Genomic DNA, 26,229 nt, shown 5'->3' with positions numbered 1-26,229 from the left:
TCCTTCCCTGGAATGAGGTTCATCTGTACTTTTTTCCTAGATTCTACATACATGTATTAATATTCATTTGTTTTTCTTTCTCTGACTTACTTCACTCTGTATGACAGACTCTATGTCCATCCACATCTCTACAAGTAACCCAGTTTTGTTCCTTTTTATGATAGAGTAATATTCCACAATGTATATGTACCACATCTTTATCCATTCCTCTGTGGATGGACACTTACATTATTTCCATGTCCTGGCTATTGTAAATAGCACTTCTATGAACACTGGGGTATATGTGTCTTTTTGAATTATGGTTTTCTCAGGGTATATGCCCAATAATGGTATTGCTAGGTCATATGGTAGTTATATTTTTTAGTTTTTTAAGGAACCTCCATTCCATTCTCCATAGTGGTGATATCAGTTTACATTCCTACCAATAGTATAAGAGGGTTTCTTTTCTCCACACCCTCTCCAACATTTATTGTTTGTACATCTTTTGATAGTGGCCATTCTGACTGGTGTGAGGTGGTACCTCATTGTAGTTATGGTTTGTATTTCTCTAATAATTAGTGACATTGAGCATCTTTTCATGTGCCTCTTGGCCATCTGTATGTCTTCTTTGGAGAAATATCTATTTAGATCATCCCCCCATTTTTCGATTGGATTGTTTGTTTTTTTGATATTGAACTGCTTGAGTTGTTTGTATATTTTGGAGATTAATCCTTTATCTGTTGATTCATTTGCAAATATTTTCTCCCCTTCTGAGGGTTGTCTTTTCATCTTGTTTATGGTTTCCTTTGCTGTGCAAAAGCTTTTCAATTTAATTAGGTCTCATTTGTTTATTTTTGTTTTTATTTTCATTACTCTAGGAGGTGGATCAAAAAAGATCTTGCTGTGGTTTATGTCAAAGAGTGTTCTGCCCATGTTTCCTCTAAGAGTTTTATAGTGTCCAGCTTTATATTTGGGTCTTTAATCCATTTTGAGTTTATTTCTGTGTATGGTGTTAAGGAGCATTCTAATTTCATTCTTTTACATTTAGTTGTCCACTTTTCCCAGCACCACTTATTGAAGAGAGTGTCTTTTCTCCACTGTATATTCTTGCTTCCTTTGTCCTAGATTAGGTGACCAGAGGTGTGTGGGTTTAATCTCTTGGATTTCTATCCTGTCTCATTGATCTATATTTCTGTTTTTGTGCCAATACCATACTGTCTTGATTACTGTAGCTTTGTAGTATAGTCTGAAGTTAGGGATCCTGATGCCTCCAACTCCATTTTTATTTCTCAAGGTTGCTTGGGCAATTTGGGATCTTTTGTATTTCCATATAAATTGTAAAATTTTTTGTTGTGATTCTGTGAAAAATGCCATTGGTAATTTGATAAAGATTGCATTGAGTCTGTAGATTGCTTTGGACAGTATTGTCATTTTGACAATACTGATTCTTTCCATCCAAGAACTTGATATATCTCCCCATCTGTTTGTGTCATCTTTGATTTCTTTCATCAGTGTTTCATAGTTTTATGAGTACAGGTCTTTTGCCTCCTTAAGTAGGGTAATTCCTATGTATTTTATTCTTTTTGTTGAGATGGTAAATGGGATTGTTTCCTTAATTTCTCTTTCTGATTTTCATTGTTTTAGTGTATAAGAATGCAAAATATTTCTGTGCATTAATTTTATCCTGAAACTTTACTAAATTCTTTAACTAGCTTTAGTTGTTTTCTGGTGGCATCTTTAAGATTTTTATGTATAGAATCATATCATCTGCAAACAGTGATAGTTTTACTTCTTTTCCAATTTGGATTTCTTTTATTCTTTTTCTTCTCTGATCACCATGGCTAGGACTTCTAAAACTATGTTGAAAAATAGTGGTGAGAGTGGCCATTGTTGTCTTGTTCCTGATCTTAGAGAAAATGCTTTCAGTTTTTCATCATTGAGAATTATGTTTGCTGTGGGTTTGTCATGTATGATCTTTATTATGTTGAAGTAGTTTCTCTCTGTGCCTACTTTCTGGAGAGCTTTTTTTTTCCTTTTAAATGATAAATGGATGCTGAATTTTGTCAAAAGCTTTTTCTGCATCTATTGAGATGATCATATGGTTTTTATTTTTCAATTTGTTAATATGGTGTATCACATTGATTGATCTGCATATATTGAAAAATCCTTGCATCCATGGGATAAATCCCACTTGATCGTGATGTATGATTCTTCTAATGTTTTATTGGATTCAGTTCAGTTCAGTTCAGTTCAGTTGCTCAGTCATGTCCGACTCTTTGCGACCCCATGAATCGCAGCACACCAGGCCTCCCTGTCCATCACCAACTCCCAGAGTTCACTCAGACTCACGTCCATCGAGTCAGTGATGCCATCCAGCCATCTCATCCTCTGTCGTCCCCTTCTCCTCCTGCTCCCAATCCCTCCCAGCATCAGAGTCTTTTTCAGTGAGTCAACTCTTTGCATGAGGTGGCCAAAGTACTGGAGTTTCAGCTTTAACATTATTCCTTCCAAAGAACACCCAGGGCTGATCTCCTTCAGAATGGACTGGTTGGATCTCCTTGCAGTCCAAGGGACTCTCAAGAGTCTTCTCCAACACCACAGTTTAAAAGCATCAATTCTTCGGTGCTCAGCCTTCTTCACAGTCCAACTCTCACATCCATACATGACCACTGGAAAAACCATAGCCTTGACTAGACGGACCTTTGCAGTCACCATCTGCAGTGATTTTGGAGCCCCCAAAAATATAGTCTGACACTATTTCCACTGTTTCCCCATCTATTTCCCATGAAGTGATGGGGACCAGATGCCATGATCTTCGTTTTCTGAATGTTGAGCTTTAAGCCAACTTTTTCCACTCTCCACTTTCACTTTCATCAAGAGGCTTTTGAGTTCCTCTTCACTTTCTGCCATAAAGGTGGTGTCATCTGCATATCTGAGGTTTGCTAATATTTTGTTGGGGAATTTTGCATCTATATTCATCAGTGATATTGATCTATACTTTTTTGTGTGTGATATCTTTGGTTTTAGTATCAGAGTGATAGTGGCCTTGTAGAACCAGTTTGGGAGTGTTCCTCCCTCTGCAATTTTTTGGAAGAGTTTGAGAAGGATAGATGTTACTGTTCTCTAAATGTTTGATAGAATTCATCTGGGAAGCCATCTGGTCCTGGACTTTTGTTTGTTGGAAGATTTTAAATTACAGTTTTAATTTCATTACTTGTGATTCATCTGTTTATATTTTCTAAGTCTTCCTGGTTTAGTCTTTGAAAGTTGTAGCTTTCCAAGAATTTGTCCATTTTTCCCAGATTGCCCATTTTATTATCATATGGTTGCTTATTGTAGTCTCTTATGGTCTTTTGTATTTCTCCAGTGTCAGTTGTAGTTTCTCCTTTTTCATTTATAATTTTATTGATTTGAGTCCTCTCTCTTTTTTTCCTTGATGATTCTGGTTAAGGCTTATCAATTTTGTTTATCTTCTTAAGAGAACCAACTTTTAGTTTTATTGATCTTTGCTATTGTTTTATTTATTTATATCTCATTTATTTCCTCTCTGATCTTTATGACTTCTTCTGCTGACTTTGGATTTTGGTTTTTCTTCTTTTTCTAGTTGCTTTATGTGTAAGGTTAGATAGTGAATTTGAGATTTTTTTGTTTGTTTCTTGAGGTGAGATTGAATTGCTATATACTTACCTGCTATAACTGCTTTTTCTGTGTCTCATGGGTTTTGGATCATTGTATTTTTGTTGTTATTTATTTCTGTGTATTCTTTTTTAATTCCTTTTGATTTCTTCAATAACCTCTTGATTATTCATCAGTGTACTGTTTAGCTTCCATGTGTTCTTGTTTTTTTTACAGTTCCCCCCACCCCCCATGATTGCTTTCTAATCTAATAGCATTGTGGTTGGAAAAGATGCTTGTTATTATTTCAATTTTTAAAAATTTTCTGAGGTTTGACTTGTGACCCAAGATGTGATCTATCCTGGAAAATTTTCTGTGTGTACTGCAGAAGAAAGTGTATTCTTCTGCTTTCAGGTGAAATGTCTTATAAATATCAATTAAATCTGGCTGGTCTACTGTGTCCTTTAAAGCTTGAGTTTCCTTGTTTATTTCTGTCTGGATGATCTGTCCATTAGTGTAAGTGCAATGTTAAAGTCCCCCACTATTACTGTGTTAGTGTTGATTTCCCCTTTTATAGCTGTTAATATTCACCTGATGTATTGAGGTGCTCCTATGTGAGTGCTTAAATATTTACAATTGTTAATTTCTTCTTGGATACGTCAACTACAAATTGGCACTTGCCATCTACCTCTGTACAAGCTGCTTCAGCTGAACACCTGGTTTTCAACACCTCCTGAAAAGAGTTCAGGTTGGGGAGCAGAAACAGGTACTCCAATTCTTGTATCTCCTCCTTGTCTAGAAAAGCACTGAAATCCTTCATGGTGACATCTGCTTCTTGTCACTAGCAGTGACCTTCATGAGATTGCATGCACTTCCCCTTCCTCGAAAATCACATATCTACTCACCTTTCCCCCTAATTTTTTGGAGCAGTTTCTCAGAGCTGTCTGAGGTGCTGTCTCCTGGGTTATTGTCCTCATTTTGCCCCAAATAAAACTTGACTCGCAACTCTCAAATTGTGCGTTTATTTAAAAAGTCAACGGATGAATACCTTGATCATTAGGTAGTGTCTTTCCATACCTCTTGTAGCAATCTTTATTTTGAAGTCTATTTTATTTGATATGAGTATCGCTACTCCAGTTTTCTTTTGATTTCTCTTTTCATGGAGTATCTTTCCATCCTCTCACTTCCAGCTCACTTATCTGTTCTTCAGCTTCAGTTATTTTGCTATTGATTACTTTTAGTGTATTTTAAAATTTCAGTTACTGTGTTATCCATCATTGTTTGTTCTTTAGATCTTCTAGGTCCTTGTTAAATATTTCTTGTATTTTCTCGGTCAGTGCCTCCATTCTGAGATTTTGAATCATCTTTACTATCATTACTCTAAATTCTTTTTCGGGTATGTTGCCTATTTCCTCTTTATTTACTTGGTCTTATAGGTTTTTACCTTGCTCCTTTGTCTGTAACATAGATTTTTGTCATCTCATTTTTTTATGGGTCGGCAGGGTGTTCCTGTCATACTGGTTGTTTGGTTTGAGGCATCCAGCACTGGAGTTTGCACTCAGTTGGACTGAACCAGGTCTTGGTGCCGAGATGAATACTTCTGGGATAATTCATGCTGATTAATATTCCCTGGGGTCTGAGGTTCCCTGTTAGTCTAACAATTTGGCCTTGGCACTCCCACCATAGGAGATCAGGCCAGGTCGCTGGCCTGGGAACCAAGATTCCGCAAGCTGCTCAGCATTGCAGAAAAAACAAACAAACAACATATATACAATAACAAAGAATAAAAAATAAAATTAGAAAAATAAAAAAATACATTCTTTAGAGAAAAATAAAAATATACATGAAACAACAACAATAAGGTGAAATACCACCACCACCACAACTATAAAAATTAAAAACAAAAATACCCCAAAGGAAAAGGCCTTGGCTACGGGGGTTGGGAGTGAGTCTTCGGTGGGGGTGGGTCTTAGGTAGGCTGGGGGCCTAGGTTCAGGACCAGTGCCGCTAGGAAAGGTCCTGGGGTGGCAGGGATGGGGTTTAGGCTCAGCACCACTGGAGCGGGCCTTGGAGAGCAGCGGTTCCGGCTGGGACCCCAGTGAGCTCCTTGGGGCCCAAGGAGGCAGGGGAAATGCTGGCCAAGTTGCCTTCTGATCCTCCCACCCTGTGAAGGTCCTTTCCCTGCCCCCACTGACCCCCTTGCAGTCCGTGGGCCACTCCAATTGCGGGAACCTCTCATCTCCCTCCACCACTCCTCAGAGGCCCTGGTCCCGTCCACTTCTGCTTCTTTTCTTCCCAACCCCTCACGTCCCACTGGCTCACATGGGGGTTCCTCCCGTCCCCTTAGGTGTCCGAGGTCCCTGGCCAGTGCCTAGTAGCTGCCCTAGTTGTGAGGAGACATGGACTCTGCTTCCTTCTATTCCGCCATCTTGACTCCATCTTCTAAGGATCCTCTTAACAATCTTAAAAATCATCAAGGCTCTCAAAGAATTTTTGCATATGTGGTTTTACCTATTGATATAGATGTATTAGACATTGAAACTGAGCAGTTCTTGTTTTAACTCAAGAATACAGAAGCATTATTGTATTAAGCTTTGTATTATTATGCATCTCGTAGGCTAGGGAAACTCAACAGAGAAGGAGAAGGAAAGAGGATGAATGATGTTTTAATACGATTATGAAAACAGTTGTGACCTTTCAAACTTCCAAGAGGGTCTCAGGGACCCATGGGGACCACCCTTGGATCCATTACTTGGATCCACTGTGTGCTTGCAGTTACACGGCTGGTCCTCTCGTTAGCTTGGGAACTCCTGGAGGCCATGGATTAGGTCTTTTTCATCTTTGTCTCTCTGCATCGCCTTCTAACTTTGCTCCAAAATAGGCATTCAGGGAAATTTTGCTCTTTTAGTGTTTGCAAGGCACTGCAGCAAAGAGAACATTGCTATCTTTCTGGAGCCTGATTTAATCTAGGGAAGTCACTGAGATTTAGCATTTTGTCCAGAGCTGATCAACCCCCTGCCCCCTAATCCTCTTCTGTGGTGCTCAACAATTTGAAAACTAACAAATAATAATAATGAAAAAGACAAAAGGAGATATGAATGTTTCACCTAGTACTTGTTTGGACTAGATTTTCACAAATCAAGTAAAGTTTCTTTCACTGCCATAGCAACGAACCTGAACTGTTCATCCCTTCACGTTGCTCCTCCTTCGTAAGGCACTGACCACCTACACTTCAGAGCAGGCTTTCAGTGAAATGCCCTCGGCAAGACCCGTGCATGATCAAAAACCCACATAGAATGAGTCGCTTTCAGCAGAAGGTGCGTGGCTGAGCCCAGCCAGGAATTCTCTCTGACTTGATTACCCCCATCTAAATGAATGAGGTCAAGAAAAACACGGAGGGTAAAAGAGGTCAGGAGCAGCCACAGGGCAATTTCTGAGCATTTGGTATAACATGAAGATCACAAATGGAGCACCTGTCATTTCTGAGGCAGCCGCGGCCAGAGTGCTCTTTGGAACTGTTTGGTAGCTTTGTTAAGGAAGCAGTCTCTTCTGTCTGAAAATTCATCCTGCCAGTAGAACCGTGAATGGGCAGACCTTGGAGTAAAAGGTGGGTGAACCCTATCTGTTTGGAGGTTCTGCCTTCCCTGGGAAAATAGTACCAACAGGCTGAGATAGGAAAAGATCTTAGTTTAGCATAATGTTGTAGGATGCATAAACTTCTCCCCTTCCCTCAGTCTTCCCACCCTGCTCCCCACCCTGATTTGGTTCCTCAGGTCTGATTTTTTTTTCCCGTTAAGAACTGCTAGGTCTGTCCCATCAGGAAATGGCAACCCCGACCCCAGTATGCTTGCCTGAGAAATCCCATGGACAGAGGAGCCTGGCAGGCTCTAGTCCATGGGGTCGCAAGAGTCGGGCACGACTGAAGCAACAGCACAGCAAGGCTGTGCCATGGCTACCAAAATCTGTTCCTAGCCGGGGAAACAGCTGAGAAATAAAATTCATCTTTTATGGCAAGATGAGAAAAATTTAAACAAAAGAATCTTCTCCATCCTTTGGCCTCCTCTTTCTTCCCACTAGGCAGTATATATCTGCACTGTGCATCGACCAAAACGCCCCCATTGACATACATACCTGCTCAGCCACAAAGAGCCAGTCTCCCATCGTCAGTAGGACAATTCCTTAAAGATAACATTTCTTCATGGCGCTTAGATCTGGCTTATGTAAACTGTTAATAGTGCATCATTCATTGTACATCAATATAATGTCTCTCTCTCTCAGAAAACTTACATAACTGTGCCTTGAATTCTAACAGGTGGAACAATTCTTAGAGCTTTCTGAGATGCTCTTCCCAGCTTATAATCCTCAAATTTGGCTCAAATAAAATTTTCCTTTTCTTTCTTAGGCCAGCTGATTCTATCATTTTACATCATTTTGTCTGATAACATGGACTTCCTGCCCTCCCCACCCCAACCCCCTTCTCCCTCTCCAGTCTCCCTAACAAGAGGGAAAGTTCTGTTTCTCAGCCCTTCTGCAGGACACTATTCCTAACAGACAGATTTACTCATATTTTCCAACTAATGGAAGCTCAGATGCAGGAAAATGAACTAGAGGTGGGATAACCTGCCCTGCACGCACCGTCTTGACCCTGCTGGTCACACGTAGTTGGGTAGCAGGGGGACGGGTGAGGCAGACTAGCTGGTGTCTGTTTGCCTAGGAGAGCTGAGAGTCTCTTGGGAAAGGAGGCCCAGAGTTTGGCTTGATCCTCTCCCCTCAGTGGGGCAGGCAGAGACAATTCTAAACAAGTCTTGCGGTTTTTCACATTTTCCCCTGGCCCATACCACTAGACCATTCAGGTATGACCTAAATCAAATCCCTTATGATTATACAGTGGAAGTGAGAAATAGATTTAAGGGCCTAGATCTGATAGAGTGCCTGATGAACTATGGAATGAGGTTTGTGACATTGTACAGGAGATAGGGATCAAGACCATCCCCATGGAAAAGAAATGCAAAAAAGCAAAATGGCTGTCTGGGGAGGCCTTACAAATAGCTGTGAAAAGAAGAGAAGTGAAAAGCAAAGGAGAAAAGGAAAGATATAAGCATCTGAACGCAGAGTTCCAAAGAATAGCAAGAAGAGATAAGAAAGCCTTCTTCAGCGATCAGTGCAAAGAAATAGAGGAAAACAACAGAATGGGAAAGACTAGAGATCTCTTCAAGAATATTAGAGAGACCAAGGGAACATTTCATGCAAAGATGGGCTCGATAAAGGACACAAATGGTATGGACCTAACAGAAGCAGAAGATATTAAGAAGAGGTGGCAAGAATACACAGAAGAACTGTACAAAAAAGATCTTCATGACCCAGATAATCACGATGGTGTGATCACTCACCTAGAGCCAGACATCCTGGAATGTGAAGTCAAGTGGGCCTTAGGAAGCATCACTACGAACAAAGCTAGTGGAGGTGATGGAATTCCAGTTGAGCTATTTCAAATCCTGAAAGATGATGCTGTGAAAGTGCTGCACTCAATATGCCAGCAAATTTGGAAAACTCAGCAGTGGCCACAGGACTGGAAAAGGTCAGTTTTCATTCCAATCCCAAAGAAAGGCAATGCCAAAGAATGCTCAAACTACTGCACAATTGCACTCATCTCACATGCTAGTAAAGTAATGCTCAAAATTCTCCAAGCCAGACTTCAGCAATATGTGAACCGTGAACTTCCTGATGTTCAAGCTGGTTTTAGAAAAGGCAGAGGAACCAGAGATCAAATTGCCAACATCTGCTGGATCATGGAAAAAGCAAGAGAGTTCCAGAAAAACATCTATTTCTGCTTTATTGACTATGCCAAAGCCTTTGACTGTGTGGATCACAATAAACTGTGGAAAATTCTGAAAGAGATGAGAATACCAGACCACCTGATCTGCCTCTTGAGAAATTTGTATGCAGGTCAGGAAGCATCAGTTAGAACTGGACATGGAACAATAGACTGGTTCCAAATAGGAAAAGGAGTACGTCAAGGCTGTATATTATCACCCTGCTTATTTAACTTATATGCAGAGTACATCATGAGAAATGCTGGACTGAAAGAAACACAAGCTGGAATCAAGATTGCCGGGAGAAATATCAATAACCTCAGATATGCAGATGACACCACCCTAAGGGCAGAAAGTGAAGAGGAACTAAAAAGCCTCTTGATGAAGTGAAAGTGGAGAGTGAAAAAGGTGGCTTAAAGCTCAACATTCAGAAAACAAAGATCATGGCATCCGGTCCCATCACTTGATGGGAAATAGATGGGGAAACAGTGGAAACAGTGTCAGACTTTATTTTTTGGAGCTCCAAAATCACTGCAGATGGTGACTGCAGCCATGAAATTAAAAGACGCCTACTCCTTGGAAGGAGAGTTATGACCAACCTAGATAGCATATTCAAAAGCAGAGACATTACTTTGCCAACAAAGGTCCGTCTAGTCAAGGCTGTGGTTTTTCCTGTAGTCATGTATGGATGTGAGAGTTGGACTGTGAAGAAGACTGAGCGCCAAAGAATTGATGCTTTTGAACTGTGGTGTTGGAGAAGACTCTTGAGAGTCCCTTGGACTGCAAGGAGATCCAACCAGTCCATTCTGAAGGAGATCAGCCCTGGGATTTCTTTGGAAGGAATAATGTTAAAGCTGAAACTCCAGTACTTTGGCCACCTCATGTGAAGAGTTGACTCATTGGGAAAGACTCTGATGCTGGGAGGGATTGGGGGCAGGAGGAGAAGGGGACGACAGAGGATGAGATGACTGGATGGCATCACTGACTCGATGGATGTGAGTCTGAGTGAACTCCGGGAGTTGGTGATGGACAGGGAGGCCTGGCGTGCTGCGATTCATGGGGTCGCAAAGAGTCAGACACGACTGAGCGGCTGAACTGAACTGATGGCATGTGAACTTGCACTGGAGCTCTCAGTAGCCTCACACAGTAACTAAAAATAACTCCCCAGGAAGTCTGGTGAGACACGGTAGCGCTCAAGCACCGTGAAAGAGGCCCACACAGCAGAGAGCACTGACCTGCAAAACCGCCACACAGCTTCGGCACCCCCAGTGTTTCCTCTTGGTTGTTCAGCCTGGTTTTCAGGAAGCACGTCGGGTGGGCATAGGAGCCCCTGCCAGGCGGGTTGCTTAGGGTGCCAGTGACTACAGTGTTAGAGGGAGGCCACTTCCCTCTAGGGAGAAGTAGGGTTGTCACATTTAGCAAATAGCAAGTCAGGCCAGCCAGTCAAATTTGAATAGCAGATAGGCAACACATCCTCTTTAGGATCTGCATAATCTCAACTATTCCATGGATTATACTTATGCTAAAACATTACTCATGGTTTATCTGAAAGTCAGATTTAACTGGGTGTTCCATGCTTTTTCCTGGCAGTCCTAGAAGTGGCCAGAACTTTGGGGACATTGGGAGATTCCCGGGAGCCAGCGTGAGAAACTCCGCCCATGGCAAAGGTCATGAGGAAGGAGGCTCAGCATAAGCAAAGGTGGGATTGAGCCTCAGGAGTCCCCATGGAAATTCTCGAGCATCTACCCCCAAAACCAGAGTCTGCCTACTTTACTGCTTTGTGCTCTCACTTACACCTCTGACTTTACAGGGGGCTGTCCCCCACCACCTCTCTCTGAAGAAGAGTTAACTTACAGCTCCAGTTAATAAAAATCCCGGGCGTGATAGGGGTGTTTCAACCTACAAACTCCTCTGAAGGTTCTCCAGCCTGCCTGACAGGCTTGTCCGGCCACATGTGATTGTTCACAGCCTCCCAACCATGAGAGGCATGAGATGCTCTAAACTTTCTAAAAACAGATTCTTTTGAGAAGTTAGAAAACTATTAGTATAGTATAGTGGGCTGATTAGAAATTGTATTGGTGAAGGGTTTTTCATTTGTTGAGCCAATGTTTGCTGCTAAGTCTCCACATCCCCTGCCCTTATACACATTAATGAATATAACTAACATATAAGAGAAATAAGTATTAACCTTGATATTAATTATGTTAGACCTTAGGCTAAGCAAATTCTTTCCTTAACTAAAACCCACTACACCCTCACCCTATAGGAATGTAACTTTATCTGGTGCCTTCGGAAGGTGGCGTCTGTTTTAAGAATAATCACCCCTGGAGAAATAAGTGTTCTGGTTGACTGATCGCTGTCACAAGGAGAGGGTCATAAAATTGTTAGCAGGCCCCCTAGCCAGAAGATGATGTAACACCCCTAAGACCTTTGTATGAAGCACCTGATTTTGATAGAAGTCAGGACTGCTGACCCTGTGTGACTTTTGTATTACATGTCTGTGTATGAAAAGCGGACCCTGGAAAATAAAAAATGGGATCAGTTCCTAGAAAGACTGGTCTCCTCATGTCATTCTTTTTTTCACCTTCTGGCTGAATTCCCATCTGGAGCGTGGAGGCCCGCCAAGCCTACTAATTTTGCCTGGGCTTCTAAGATCTGACCGGGGAGGCCTTAGTGTCTCCTCTCCCTTGGGAGAATGGGAAGAGACCTGTGGCCTACGTGGGTGGTGCAAACTTCTTGTCTTGAAGTTTTATTGGTTTTCCGCATAAACCAAGTTATTCAGTCTCTTTTCTCCACTGAATTTTCCCACTGAGCTATCCTTATTCTATTACTCTTCATATCTCTAATTAATATTTAATTAAAGCTATTGTATCCAGTTCGCCAAAGCTGTCCCCTCTTCGAATTCCCTGGATCCACCGGGGCTGGACCCCAGCAGGAGATTGTGCCTTATGTTATAGACAAAGTATCTTTGATCGTAGTAGCTACTGAGAGCAGAGGTGAGAACACCATGTGTACCTTCGTCACAGGCGGACCCAGCCACCCAGCTGCAGACAGCCCCCAATGGGGCCAGTAGCAAAGGAGGAAAAGGCTACATGCCGCATGGCGGCTGAGTGATTTAATCTACTAATATTTATTTAGGGTGTTCCACAGATCAGGTCCTGTGACCTCTGAAACAGCAAAATGCTTTCCAAGCCTTAGAAGGAGACAGACATGGCAATCAATGAAATGGGATGCAGAGGGGGCTGTGTGAGAAAAGAGAAGGAGGTGTGGAAGAGAAGGCAGTGTTTGGGAAAATGCAAACAATTCCACACAGAGGGATCACTGAATTGCGAGGGGTGGGGTCACATGGGGAGAAATCAGTCCAGAGAAGCCGGCAGGAACCACACCCCTGAAGGCCATCCACCTGAACCACTGGAACCACTGGTTCCGGCATTTACTTCCAGGCGCGAAGCCTCTGCACCCTCGTTGCATCCCAGAACCCTTCCTGTTCACTGGCCTTTTGTACCCCTCCCAGCCTCAGGCTGAGCATTCTGGTTCACCTGCCCACCTCGGGCTCATCAGTCCAGCCTCACTCTCTCCATCAACACTTCCCTCTCCTGGTGCTGTTGGGGTGCTGGGTCTGGCTGTGTCCCTGGGCGGCTTGCAGCTCCGGAGCTTTGCGCCTGCTCCCAAGCCTCTTCTCCCCTGGGCTTCTGTCCATGTACAGCCTCTGGGCTTTCTTCCTTCCTCTCTGACTGCTTCCTCTACTGGGAGGCACCCTTTAGAGGTCTGGATCCCTTGAATGTTGGGGTTGGTCTTGCTTCTCTTCTCATTCTATCCTTCTCTTTCTATCTTCTCTGGGCATTTCCCCTCATTCTTGTGGTTCCAGTTGCTTTCTTTAAGCTAATGTGTATTAAAAATCTCTCTCTCCTGTACTACCTTGTATCCTAAGCTTCAGGTTGCATAACCACCTGTTTACTCAACCTCTCCCTCTTCATGCCTCCTAAACACCTCAAGCTCAACATGCCCAAACTGACCTGATTGTTATTATTTTTAAACAGCTTTTGAGAAGCACTATTCATAGACCAGAAAAGCATCTCATGATAAGTGTACAATTCAATGTTTGTTTTTAAAACAAATTTGCAGAGTTGGGAAAATATCAAAACAATCCAATTTTAAAACATTTCCATCACCCCCCAAAGATTCCTCTTGCCCATTTACGATTACTTCCTGCCCCTCTCCCCAGGCGTGGCCAACCAGTAATCTAGTTTCTGTCTCTCCTATTAGTGGAGTCAGATAATATGTGATCCTGTGCCTGGCTTCTCTGGCTCATGGTTTTGAGGTTCATCCTTGCATCCTTGCGGTAGCATGTATCAGTACTTTGTTACTTTTTATTGCCCAGTCGTTTCCCATTGTATGGATATACTACATTTTGTTTACCCATTCACTGATTCACAGACATTTAGAATTTCCATTCTTTGGCCATGATGAATAGTGCTCCTAGGAACATTGGCGTCAAAGTCCTTGTGTGGCATTGCTGGGTTATGTGGTAAATTTATATTTAACTTTCAAAGAAACTGCCAAACTGTTCTCTAGTGACTTGGTGATGTGTTTCAGTCAAGGGCTTCACCATCCCCCCAGTTAATGCTTCAGAACCTTGGAAATCCTTCTTTACTCCTTCTTCTCCATCTTCCCACATTCCATTTCTCACCAAGCCCAGTCGATTCTATCTCCTAGATATCTCTAGAACCATTTCCGCATCCTCACCCTCGCTATGACTCTCCTAACTTGGGCTACTGCTACTTCCTGCTTTAGCAGCCTCCTCACTCTTCTCTCTGCCTACCCCACCTTCTCCAATCCATTGATATATTAAAAAAAAAAAAGCTTGTGAAACATTTGATATGTACAAAAGAATAGAAGAAGCCATAAATAACTTACGGGGCAATAATAAAGCAAAAGCCTTATTGGCCGACCATCCAAATTAAGACCTGACTGTTGCCAAAACTGTAGAAGTGCCCCGTGGGCTTTAATGCACCCAGTTCTTCTTCAGTGGCTCCTTATTGTTCTTAAAGTTCAAACTCATTAGCTTTTCAAGCTCTTTAGAACCTTTGAAATCCTTTCCCAGGAACCTCTCACCATTCCTACCCCTGTATCTTCTTACCATTCAGGTTCTTCTCCCTTTCAAAGTCACCCTCTCTTGGACGTGTAAGGTGCTCCCTAAGCACTGGGTGTTTATCTGATCACAGTTCCCAGTACTTTGTAGTCACAGTTGCTCATTTTTTTTTCCCCATTACACACAGGTCTGAGAGGCCAGTGTATCTCCCATGCTTAGCACAGTGCTTGTGCATGTTAGATGCTAGAAAGCATTTTCTGAGTGTTTAATGGAAATTGACTCATACATAGAGATGAAGATGCTTGTTAGATATTTGAAGGTCAAGAGAAATGTCTAGGCTAGATATATTGCTTTGGGAGAATGAAATCATATAAACTAAAGTTAAAACCATAGTAGATGACACCCCATCTAGAGGGCGAAGGGTACAGTGGGATGTTACAGGAGAGGAGAACTGGTAGAAAGGGGCAAGGAGAAGCAGGGAGCAGGGGGGCCTGAGGCACCAGGGAGGTGGGCTGGGGTGGGCAGAGGGTGGTCTCTATGAGGTGCCAGAGGTCACAGTTTGGAAGCTTCTGAGAGGTCAAGGAGGATGAGAAGCGACAAAAATACATTGGGTCTGGATATAGGAATCGCTGACCAACCTAGACAGCATATTCAAAAGCAGAGACACTACTTTGCCAACAAAGGTCCGTCTAGTCAAAGCTATGATTTTTCCACTAGTCATGTATGGATGTGAGAGTTGGACTATCAAGAAAGCTGAGTGCCGAAGAATTGATGTTTTTGAACTGTGGTGTTGGAGAAGACTCTTGAGAGTCCCTTGGACTGCAAGGAGGTCCAACCAGTTCATCCTAAAGGAAATCAGTCCTGAATATTCATTGGAAGGACTGATGCTGAAGCTGAAACTCCAATACTTTGGCCACTTAAGGTGAAGAACTGACTCATTGGAAAAGACCCTGATGCTGGGAAAGATTGAAGGCAGGAGGAGAAGGGGACAACAGAGGATGAGATGGTTGGGTGGCATCCCTGACTCAATGGACATGAGTTTGAGCTAGCTCTGGGAGTTGGTGATGGACAGGAAAGCCTGGCATGCTTCGGTCCACGGGGTCACGAAGAGTCGGACATGACTGAGCGACTGAGCTGAAATGAGCTGGAGGCCTGTCAGGGCTCTGAAGGCACTGAGGCCGGAACGTGATGGGTTGAGGAGGGATGTATTTGAGGAAAGAATGTGTTTAGTGTGAGTGTGGGGGAGAGGAGCTTTTGAGGAGCTTGGGTTGGGGGATGTGCAGATCTGAAGGAGGGTTCTGATCTTTAGGACAGCAGTGAGCTAAGGTTTCATTCAAATGTTTTGAGTATCTTCTCTGTCCCAGATACAGTTCTGGGGTGAGTGTGTTTTCAGCTTGTGGGAAAGATCCAACAAAGTCCCTGGCTAGAGAATCACTGGAGCGGCAAGATTTACAGGATCTGAGGACTGGGCATGTGGAGACTCAAGGAAATAAGGTGAGGGTGGATATTGAACTCTTGCAGTCTCCTAAATTCAGCGAGCTTTTTAGCCTAATGTGTTTCCTTCCTTCGATTTTTGATTTTTGAGAGGCACATGGATCTGACTTCTCCATCTGTCCATTTCTGTTGGAGGGTGGGAGAGGAAGGTGGGAAGTTGAATCCCTTAAGGTCTCCTTTCCCTCACGTTCAGCCACAATATGTAACTTTTATTCTCATTTCTGCCTCCCCCTGCTCTGTTCCTGGTCTGTGTACAGTCACACCTGTAAAGCAGGAGATGTCTTTCCCAGGTTGGTTGAATTTTTCCTTTTCTGTCTGATGGGAGGTTCATGAAGTTTGAGGGCTTGGAAACAGCCTGGAAAAGGGCCTTATAGCAACGGAGAGAGAATTTCTAGGTTTAGGACGTTAAGAGTTTTGACAGGTTTCTGCCAGCAGAGGGAGCCCCAGGGCTGGGCGAGAAAGCTCAGACTGCGTGCGTACACGCGTGCTGACTCCATGGACCATAGTCCAGGCTCCTCTGTCCATGGGATTCCCCAGGCAAGAATACTGCAATGGGTTGTCATTTCCTACTACAAGGTATCTTCCCCATTCAGGTATCGAACCCGAGTCTCCTGCACTGGCGGGTGGATTTCTTACCACTGTGCCACCTGGGAAGCACAGACTCCTGGGGTTTAAAATTTCAAGATTGAGGTCCAGCAGTCCAGAGGGGTTTATGGTTTAAGATAAGAGAAGATGAAAGAGGGAAGGAGGGAGGAAAAAGACGGGCTCATAATACACCAACAGATACACAGAAACAGTTACACAAAAATCACATAACCCCACTCCCCACCTCTCCCTCCACGCACTCACAGTTTCTGCTTTAGTCCAGGGATTCCTAAAACTTGCTGTGCAGTTGAATCATCTGGGGGTGCTAAGGGAAGATTCCCAGGCCCCACCAAGGCTTGTTGAATGGGAGCCATCAAGGTTGGGACCCAGGAATTTTTGCAAAGTGCCCAGGAGATTCTGAAGTAGCCTTTAGACAAACAGACTGGCAAACACCTCTGGGTAGTTAGGTAAATACTTCAAGTAGAGCTTGTTGGAGACTGAATTTAATGGCTCCAGCCATCAATATGTGGAGTGGCAATAGAATGTAATCCATGAATGCTGTTGTGACTGAGTCATTTCCTTTCTTTCTTCCCTTCTTTTTCTCCCCTCTCTCCCTTCTTTCCTTTCCAAGTAATTTTTGTATTCATTACTATAATACAGGAACAGTGTCTACAAAGTCACATGATATCAAAAGGCTTATAACGCTAACAGCTACCCTTGCCTCTCCCTTCCCCATGCCCAGGTCCCTTTCAAGGGCAGCCACATTTTAAAATCCTATTTCTTTCCTCTGATTAACTCCATATTTTAAAACATTTACTGCCATTCTTGATTTTGTAACATTAGAAATTATTTATTGATTTCCCACTAAGGAATATTAGGACTTGCTGTTTTATTTTACAGCACACACAGACACTCATTCCCTTCCAGCTAGCTTCCTAACACTATTAAATCACAATTTTAATTAAATCATTAGTCAGTGTTCATATTATTATGACTGACTTTTTGCAGCTCAACAATTTGATGTACTATGATTGCATTTCTTTGTTTGTTTTCTTCTATCACCCCCCCCACCCCCCGCCCCCAACCAGGAGTTAATAATGTCTCATTTTTGTTTGTTTGCTTATTCAGTTGTCATGTTCTCCAAATCCTCTGGTAAAAGCAATACGGCTCAAATAAATTCGTCAAATTAATTGGATAATCTATATATTTTTTCCCTTGGAGACATTCGTCTTGGAGCTCTGGGTCTTCCTGTTCCAATCTAGACTAGGGGCTTGATAGGCTGGTAACTGGGACCTCCCTTTCCATCCACCTGACCAGCCCAGCTCTTCTTGGCTTGCTTCCTCATGAATAACAGGGAACTGACTGTGGGGTGCTGTCTCACATCGAACACTTTTGCATGGGCTTTGATCCACCAGAGCCTGGTCATGTACAGGCCAGGATGTCAGCTCTGCCAGTGTCCTTACTTTACCCTCTTCCTGATTCATTGTTTGGCTGAGGAAGGATTTCAAAATTGGGGATTATTTTCTTCTGAAATTGGAAGACATTGCTGTATTGCCTTTCAGTTTCTAGCTTCCAGTGTGGATACTGAGAAGTTCAATTTCTGTTTGGACTCCTGATCTGGCTTTGTGAGCTGTTTTTCTTCTCTCTAGAACTTTTGGGATCCTTTTTTCCCCCCTGGTGTTCTAACATTCCTAATTATGTGCTTTGAGGAGACAGTTTTGTGTTTTGTTTTGGTTCATTGTGTTGAACACCCACTGGGTCCTTTCAATATGGAAATTCAAATCTTTCACTATGGGAAATTTTGGAGAAATTATCTTTCTAGTTAATATATTCCCCTCCATTTTCTCTGTGTTCTCTTTTAGGACTTAGAAGATGTCAGAGCTTCTGGATGGATTGGGTCTTGTAAATTTCTTATTGTTTTTGTCGTAATTTTCATCTCTTAACCTTTCTGTCCTACTTTCTGGTAGATTTTGTCGATTTTATCTTCCTGTGTTTCATTTTAATTTTTAAATTTCCAGTTATATTTTTATTTTACTAAGCTCCTGTCTGTTCGTGACTACTTTTTTTTTAAAACAAAACAAAACACTGACTGCTTGATCTTCACTGATGGACACACTGCCTTCTTTTATCTCTGAGGGGCTATCAATATTGTCAAGGGCTATTGTTAGTAATTTGTTCTGACCCTCAAATATCAGTATGTATAATCTTTTTTCCCTTTGGTTGTATAGTTTCTCCAAGGAGGAATGCTTCATTCCTCTGCCTACGGTGGGCTGGAGTAAGGAGAACGAAGAGGCGTATAAGTTGGGTGGTGTGTGTTTGGGGAGCTAAGTCAGGATAAGGGGCTGGGCAATCTCATCTTTCAGTGTGGAGGCTTCCTCTCATCCTGTTCCCAGCTCTATGCCTGAACCACCTTTTTCTGTGTCTGCTGTCCCTGAACCTAGCACCTCTTTAGTCAATTTCTCCAGAAAATAAACTTTCCTTCTTCTAGGAGGGCCCATCTCTTCCTCTGCATCAAGGTTCCTGGTGCCCTGATTGCTGAGATTCTCCTGGGCTCTGTGGCTTCTCATTGCCCTCCTCCTACCAGGGGCTGTTGGGCTTCAATAGTTTCCAGTTGGCTAAGTCACTTCTCCCTCATCTATCCACTTTCCATCCTCTGAAAGGGCGTTGACATTTCTCATCTGTTGTTTCCATGCTGGTTCTCTTTTGTCCTTGTCCCTTATAGCATGCACATTATTCTACTGGGATTGGTGTACTTTGTAAGGGAGTAGAAATAAATGTTTGTTCCACTGGAATGTTTAACCCTAGGAAGCTCTTTTGTGTAGCCTGTCAGGCTTTTTTGAAAAGCCTATAGTAGTGCCATCTTCTGTTCCTCCCAAGATACCCAAAAATCAAGACTGTGGGAGGGAAACTGTTTATTAAGTCATTTGAATGGAGGAAAAGAAGGGGGAATCTTTCATTTGTTCACTCATCCTTTTTCCCCAGATATTTATTGAGCACTAGTAAATGTCCAGTGTGCTTGGAATGTACAAGCTGAGCAATGTCTGGTGTCTTCCTTCCAGGAGATGGTAGTTAAGTATGAGGGTAGGCAAGTAAGTCAAAGCTCACAGTAGCATAATAATAGCTGCAGTACAATTGTGTAATAATGTGTATAGGGTGCTAACAGGGAAAGAGTAGGGTAGCCAAGTCAGCCCAAGGCAGTGGGAAAGCTTTCTGGAGGAAGTGATCCTGGGGCTAAGTTTTGAAGAATGAGTAGTTTATGGAGATGAAGACATTGGGGGAAGGCTGTGCCCAGCAGAGGGAACTGTCTGTGATTAGGTAAGGAGTCTAGAGATAGCTTGAGATGTCAGAGCGACCTCAAGTAGATTGAAGTGGCTGGAGCAGGGGTCCATCTGGGGAGAGGCCTGAGTCACTGAACTATAAATATTCACATTAGCATGGTGCTGGGACTAGTAATGAAAGCTGCAAAAATTGTAATTTCTTCTTCTCTCCGTGAATTTGAGCAAATTAAAAGAAATTATTTGTTTTAATAAAAGGAGGCTATCATGTGATTATATAAAGAGATAACATATGTAAAATGCTGGCTCAATAGCAGGATTGTAAAGTATTCCATCTCTTTCATGACAAACCTGCCTTAAACCCTTCTACTCGCTCCAGTTTCCTAACAGTTATAAAACAGATTCTAGAAAAGCTTAACTATTAGCTTTAACTATTAAAATCTTTTCCCTCTTTCTGTTTCTGCCAGATAAGGATTACTTAAGCATCTTTTAACTGAATATTTTATTTTATTTAATCAGAAGATGCCATGTTTATAAGTTCTTGGGTGTTTGGGGCACTTCTGTATAAAGTTTCTTGCAAGGCTCCTGGGTGGAACCAAGATAATTGAGTTCCAGTCTCCCTCTCCTCCACTGACATATATGTGACCTTGGACAGGCCCTGCCCCTGTCTTGGCTTCAGTTCCCTCACCTGGCAAACAAGAGGAATTAAATTAGATTACCTTTAAGATTTGTTCCAGCTTGGAAATTGGATGCATGGAGCTTTTTAGCTATACTGAAATTAGTATCAAGAAAGAGCTAGGATTTTTGGATTTTATTTTCACATCATACATAAGAGGGAAAGGCAATTGCTTTCAAATTTTGGCAAGCAAGCAGAAGTGAGATTCTTCCATCTTTCCTCACTTCTCCCGCCCTTCTTTCAGCTTCTGTGATTTACTTACACAGAACCCAAAGAAAAATACTGGCACTAAAAGAAAAAAAAATTCAAGTGTGTCTCTTTGAATTGGTAAGCTCTGTTGGAAAATTTGGGGGAGCAGGACTCTTCAAAGCCAACTGTTGTGAAAACACACCAGCGTCGTCTATAAGCACTTTCCAAAGCGTAGGTTTAGCAGTTTTTAATCCTCTCAACTGACTGGACCCTTCTGGATAGTACTGTCTGTTGATGGCAAGGGAGGATTTGGGTAAATGGGGGTGTGGAGGGTGGGGAATTCTATTTCCTGTTCCTGTTAGATTTTCTCTAATGGACCTGAAACCAGGGGGTTTGAATTCTGTCTGATCAGATGCTTTTAAGGCTCAGAAGGTCAGTATCCTGAGCAGCAGGCTGGACTGGGATTAAGGAATAGAAGAACAGCACAGAAAGAATTTTGATTGATCACATTAGGCCTCCCTTAGTCCTCTGAACAAGACTCCTTGAGATAAAACATGCCTTCTTCAAAGCTCTGGATCTCAATATTAAAAGTATTAAACTAGCTGATAACTGGACGAAAAAAGCAGATATCAACACTGTTAGCAATTCCCAAGATACAGCTGAGTGTTTGTGCTCTGTCATTGCTTTAAAGCCAGTTTATAAAAACACAACCTGCAATCTTCGTATGATTTCAACAGAACATGCAGACATTTTTAAAACTATTTTTGCAACTTTTGGTTCCAACTTAACTTTCTGTCCCAAAATGATCAGAATGTACTCAGTGCCAGTAACAGACATCTGGTTACATCTGTGTTTTATCACATCTTTCTTCCTGCACATTGCAAAGCTCATCGGGCATTTCTTTGGGGTTTTTTGTTATCTGTTTTTGACCAGCATTTAACATTGAAATCTCTTTCAGTCCAGCCCTCCAGTTTATCCCAAATAGATGCATTATTTCAACAGCAGTTTTTTGAGGACCTACTATGGACTAGGCCCTGACACAAATGGTGATGCTATTGTATATTATTGTGATTTAAAAAAAGTCTTACCTTGGGGTTTCAACCAAATTTGACTTCTTTTTATTGATCTCGTTTTTCCTTTTGCTTCTTTTTCTCCCTTTCACTCCTCCTCTGCCTTCCCTTCTGCTTCATCTCTCTCTTCCTCTGTGGTTTCCTACTCTTTGGGGAGGGGCAGGATTTCCTGCTCAGAAGTTGGTTGGTTTCTGGGAGGAGCCAGAAGACCTGAATCGGGACTGGAACCAGCTAGTCTGCCACCTGATACAAGAAGGTGAAACATGGGCCAAGACGAAGGCCCTTATCCTAGGACTGAGCTTGCAGCCAGGAGGCGCCAGGAGTCAAACCCCAAAGGTGAGCCAGAAGGGGCCAGTCCTGGGCACTGGGCATCAGGGCTCCCCAAAGGACAGAGGCCCCCCCGGCCGCCCATGGTGGGAATGCTTGGAAGTGGTCCTGGCAGTGGTTGCCCTGGAGACCTGTCCGTTACTACTGCTAGCTCTAAACGTGCCAGAGGCACGCCAGACAGAACCCCTGTCTCACCTTTAGCAAGCGCTCGCTCTCAGATTCCTGGCTTTGCCTCAGGGGAAAGCATCAAAACAAGAACTGGGTTTGGGCAGATTTTCCTTTCCCACCATGAGAGACCAGCAATCGAATGTACTCTGAGAGGCTGTGTGCCTACATGTTTCTTAATTATCAACTCCTTAGGAATCATCAAGATGACTCATAGACCACTATGGTGATCACATCAGAGGAAGTGTGGCGTGGACGGCAGAGGGCAGACAGGGTGCACATGGGCTGGGGACTCCACAAGCAGGGGCAGTGATTCCAGCCTGATTCCCGCCAGCCAATGATGGAGAGTCGTATCCCAGTTCAGAGGTCTTCATTCTTTCGGACTAAGGCACGGGCAAAAATGTGTCCACAAAAGTGTAATTTCTTCATCCGTGTATGTATTCTCTATTCAACAAATATTTAATGAACACCTGCCTATTGCCAGACAGTGGGTTGGAAACTGGTTGTGACCTGAACTGCCCTGGTGGGGAGTATAATTGACATGGGTTGTTATACTCTGATCTCTGTGTGACTTGGGGACATCAGTTAGGAAGGACTGGAATCGTTGGGTTCTAATGTCCATCACTTAATGGGAAATAGATGGGGAAAGAGTGGAAACAGTGTCAGACTTTATTTTTTGGGGCTCCAAAATCACTGCAGATGGTGACTGCAGCCATGAAATTAAAAGATGCTTACTCCTTGGAAGGAAAGTTATGACCAATCTAGATAGCATATTGAAAAGCAGAGATATTACTTTGCCAACAAAGGTCCGTCTAGTCAAGGCTATGGTTTTTCCAGTGGTTATGTATGGATGTGAGAGTTGGACTGTGAAGAAAGCTGAACGCCGAAGAATTGATGCTTTTGAACTGTGGTGTTGGAGAAGACTCTTGAGAGTCCCTTGGACTGCAAGGAGATCCAACCAGTCCATTCTAAAAGACATCAGCCCTGGGTGTTCTTTGGAAGGAATGATGCTAAAGCTAAAACTCCAGTACTTTGGCCACCTCATGCGAAGAGTTGACTCATTGGAAAAGACTCTGATGCTGGGAGGGATTGGGGGCAGGAGGAGAAGGGGACGACAGAGGATGAGATGGCTGGATGGCATCACTGACTCAATGGACGTGAGTTTGAGTGAACTCCGGGAGCTGATGATGGACAGGGAGGCCTGGTGTGCTGCAGTTCATGGGGTTGCAAAGAGTGGGACATGACTGAGTGACTGAACTGAACTGAACTGAATGTCTTCCTTGTAGTAGCATCACTGGGCAGATTTTGGATAGTCATCTGTTTCTTAGCCAAAAATGAACATTGGTTCTTCTGAAGACCTGTCTACTCCTTCAATATCTACACATATCATTATCTATGGGCTCCCAATTCTTAAAGGATGAGGACTTTTTAGTCTTATTTTTCTTTCAGGAGCCAGTTGTTTTATCTGGAGAACCATTAAGTTCTATTGATTCCTAGCTTACTTACATTCTAAGGCTCTCTGAAACTGTCTGGTCACATACTGGGTATTTTCTAAGCTGCCAGGTTTGGATTTCAATTATTTTTTTTCTCATTAAAATTCCTAATTCATATTTGATCTCATAAAAAAAAAACAAACTATGAAAAAGACAAGTCTCCTTTTATTTCAACTGTTGGGCCTACTCCAGAGTGCTCTTTGAAAATTTCCTGAAGTCTGTTTTCATTTTTAATTTATTATTTTTAATTTGTGTCCACTATATCTTTAAAAGAAAGGCTTTTAGAATTGTTTTTTGTGCTATGTTTTCTATTTTTTTCTTGCCTTCTTAAGGCACTTTCTTTTTTCATTTTACACAGTTGAGTTATTTAAATTTTTACTTTCTTAGCCCTGCTATTTTTAAATATTTTTCTCCAGCTGAAGGATTAACAATTTACTGAACTAGTTGGTAAAGATCTAGTCCAGAACAACAAGTACCCAATAAAATCCTAAGTTATGTAAAAAATTTTTATGTGACTTTCTAAGATTTAGGAAAATCCTTAATTTTAACTCTTAATATGGCTCCAGGCCTGGGTTTTAAATTTTAAGTTCTTTAAGACTGCCTTTTGGCTTAGCAAATTTACAATGTAATTATTTCTTTTTTAAATAAAACTCTGAAAAAAAGGGCTCCTATAGAAGGTCAGGGAAAGGTGAGTGGAAGAGACAGAAATGAAATAAGGTTGCTTTCAGAAAATATTAGAGTCTTTGAAAGAGACCATGCTGGATTGGAATTTTGTTTTTTTGTCCTCAGCATACTAATCAAAGTAAACTATTGATTCTTTAAATTCCTGGAGTTCCTCTTAAATGTACTAGTTTATTTAGGTGTTCCTCTAAAATGAATTAATTTATTTATTTTGATATGTCAAAAGTACCATGCTGACTATTGTTATTCTATACTGATACTTTTTGCCCTTTATCAAAGTAAATACAAGAGTAGGGATTATAATGCAACAAGAAAGCAGGAATTCTTCCAAGAGAAGTTTGCAGATTTGATGTAGAAGAACCCAAGAAAGGCTATTTAGTAAGGATGTGTGCCTCTGAATGGGTATCTTGGATTCCCTTTCTAAGCAAAAGTTAGGAAAGGGCCATGCATGCCACCTGACAATTTTCCACCCAGAATATAGACGAGAAAATGACTTTCTTTCACACCTTGGTGAGCAAAGAGTGCTTCCATGAAAGTTTTGAAGGGGACCCCAAGCCAAGTTTGATCATTTACCTTTTCCTCAATTGGTCACTAGGCTAATGGAGTTCCAACTATTGTCCCCAAGGATCAGCTTGGACTGAATGGTGACTTATTGAGCCATTCCAGATGGAACATTTCTTTACTTGTATATCAGAAACAAGGCATTTCAGTACAAAGCAAAAACATGTAAAATAAACTTGACAATATTGATAAACAAAAGCAAAAGCAAAGTGAGAAGCAGGAGAATAGTAGTTTCATAGCAAATACAGTTATCAAAATTATGCCTCCAAAAAAAAAACCCAAAAGAGTCTAATGAACTTATACAAGACTGATGTCTGATTGCTGCTGCTGCTGCTAAGTCGCCCCAGTCGTGTGATTACTTAATAGTAAATTCCATGGACAGAGAAGCCTGGAGAGCTACAAGTCCATGGGATCACAGAGTTGGACACGACTGAGCAACTGAGGATACACACACCACATACCTTTCAGATAAAATGTCTAATGACCTTATACAAAGGTCCTGGTATAATTATTTACCAAAATGTGCACCTGTAAACTAATATTTCTAATCCCTTTACACAAAGACTGAGATCTAATGATTTTATACAAAGACATACTTGATTAGAAATTATAGAGGCAGCGAGGCTTCAGTGCAACCAGTCAAATTCAGATTATTGTTGAGACTGACTTACCTAGAAGCAGATCTGAAGGACAGTAGAGTTTGGACACGAGGAAGCCAGTAAGTGTGTCTTTTGAATTTTGAGAAAGCATGAAGTTCAGAGCTTGGTGTACTTTCCCAGACATAAGTAGGCTGACCTCATCTGTAGCAGCATATTTATTTGTTGATTGGTTGGCACTCTGAAATATATTTATGGAGTGAGTCAGTTCCTGGTTAAATGATGGTCAGAAGTGAGGGACTGTTTCTGATTGGTTGGCTTGAAAAAGCGTGTTACCTGAGGGGAGTCGTGACATATGGAGCCAGTGAATTTAATGCTTGGTTCTGTTTACTATAATTAAACAACAAATTTTCCCTAAGAAAGTGTGAAACTTTTAAGTATTTGTGCAGTTAATATCTGCTATTTGTTTTCACTAGAACATAGTACAAGTTCACATTAGATGTTAGCCCTAAATTCTGTATATATCTTTATTTATATTAATAGCACAAAACTATGTATATATATTACTTATGTTTTGTTGTGTTTTGTAAAGAGCAAGGTGACTAATAACTGTTTCAC

At 42.0% G+C, this 26,229-nt stretch overlaps 1 protein-coding gene across 2 annotated transcripts in view; it reads right to left on the bottom strand.

Annotated features, from left to right (window-relative positions):
* Positions 1-25,826, bottom strand: part of HSD11B1 (hydroxysteroid 11-beta dehydrogenase 1) — a 73,274-nt gene extending 47,448 nt beyond the window's left edge. For both annotated transcript variants that reach the window (XM_025285391.3, XM_025285392.3), the window contains exon 1: positions 25,687-25,826. In XM_025285391.3, coding sequence (XP_025141176.2) covers positions 25,687-25,798 — 112 coding nt within the window. In that variant the 5' untranslated portion in view covers positions 25,799-25,826. The remainder of the gene's footprint in view (positions 1-25,686) is intronic.
* Positions 25,827-26,229: the final 403 nt, after the last annotated feature.

This window comes from Bubalus bubalis, chromosome 5 (assembly GCF_019923935.1).
Source record: "Bubalus bubalis isolate 160015118507 breed Murrah chromosome 5, NDDB_SH_1, whole genome shotgun sequence".
NCBI classification, from domain to species: Eukaryota; Metazoa; Chordata; class Mammalia; order Artiodactyla; family Bovidae; genus Bubalus; species Bubalus bubalis.
This window is presented reverse-complemented; position numbering and strand designations above follow the sequence as displayed.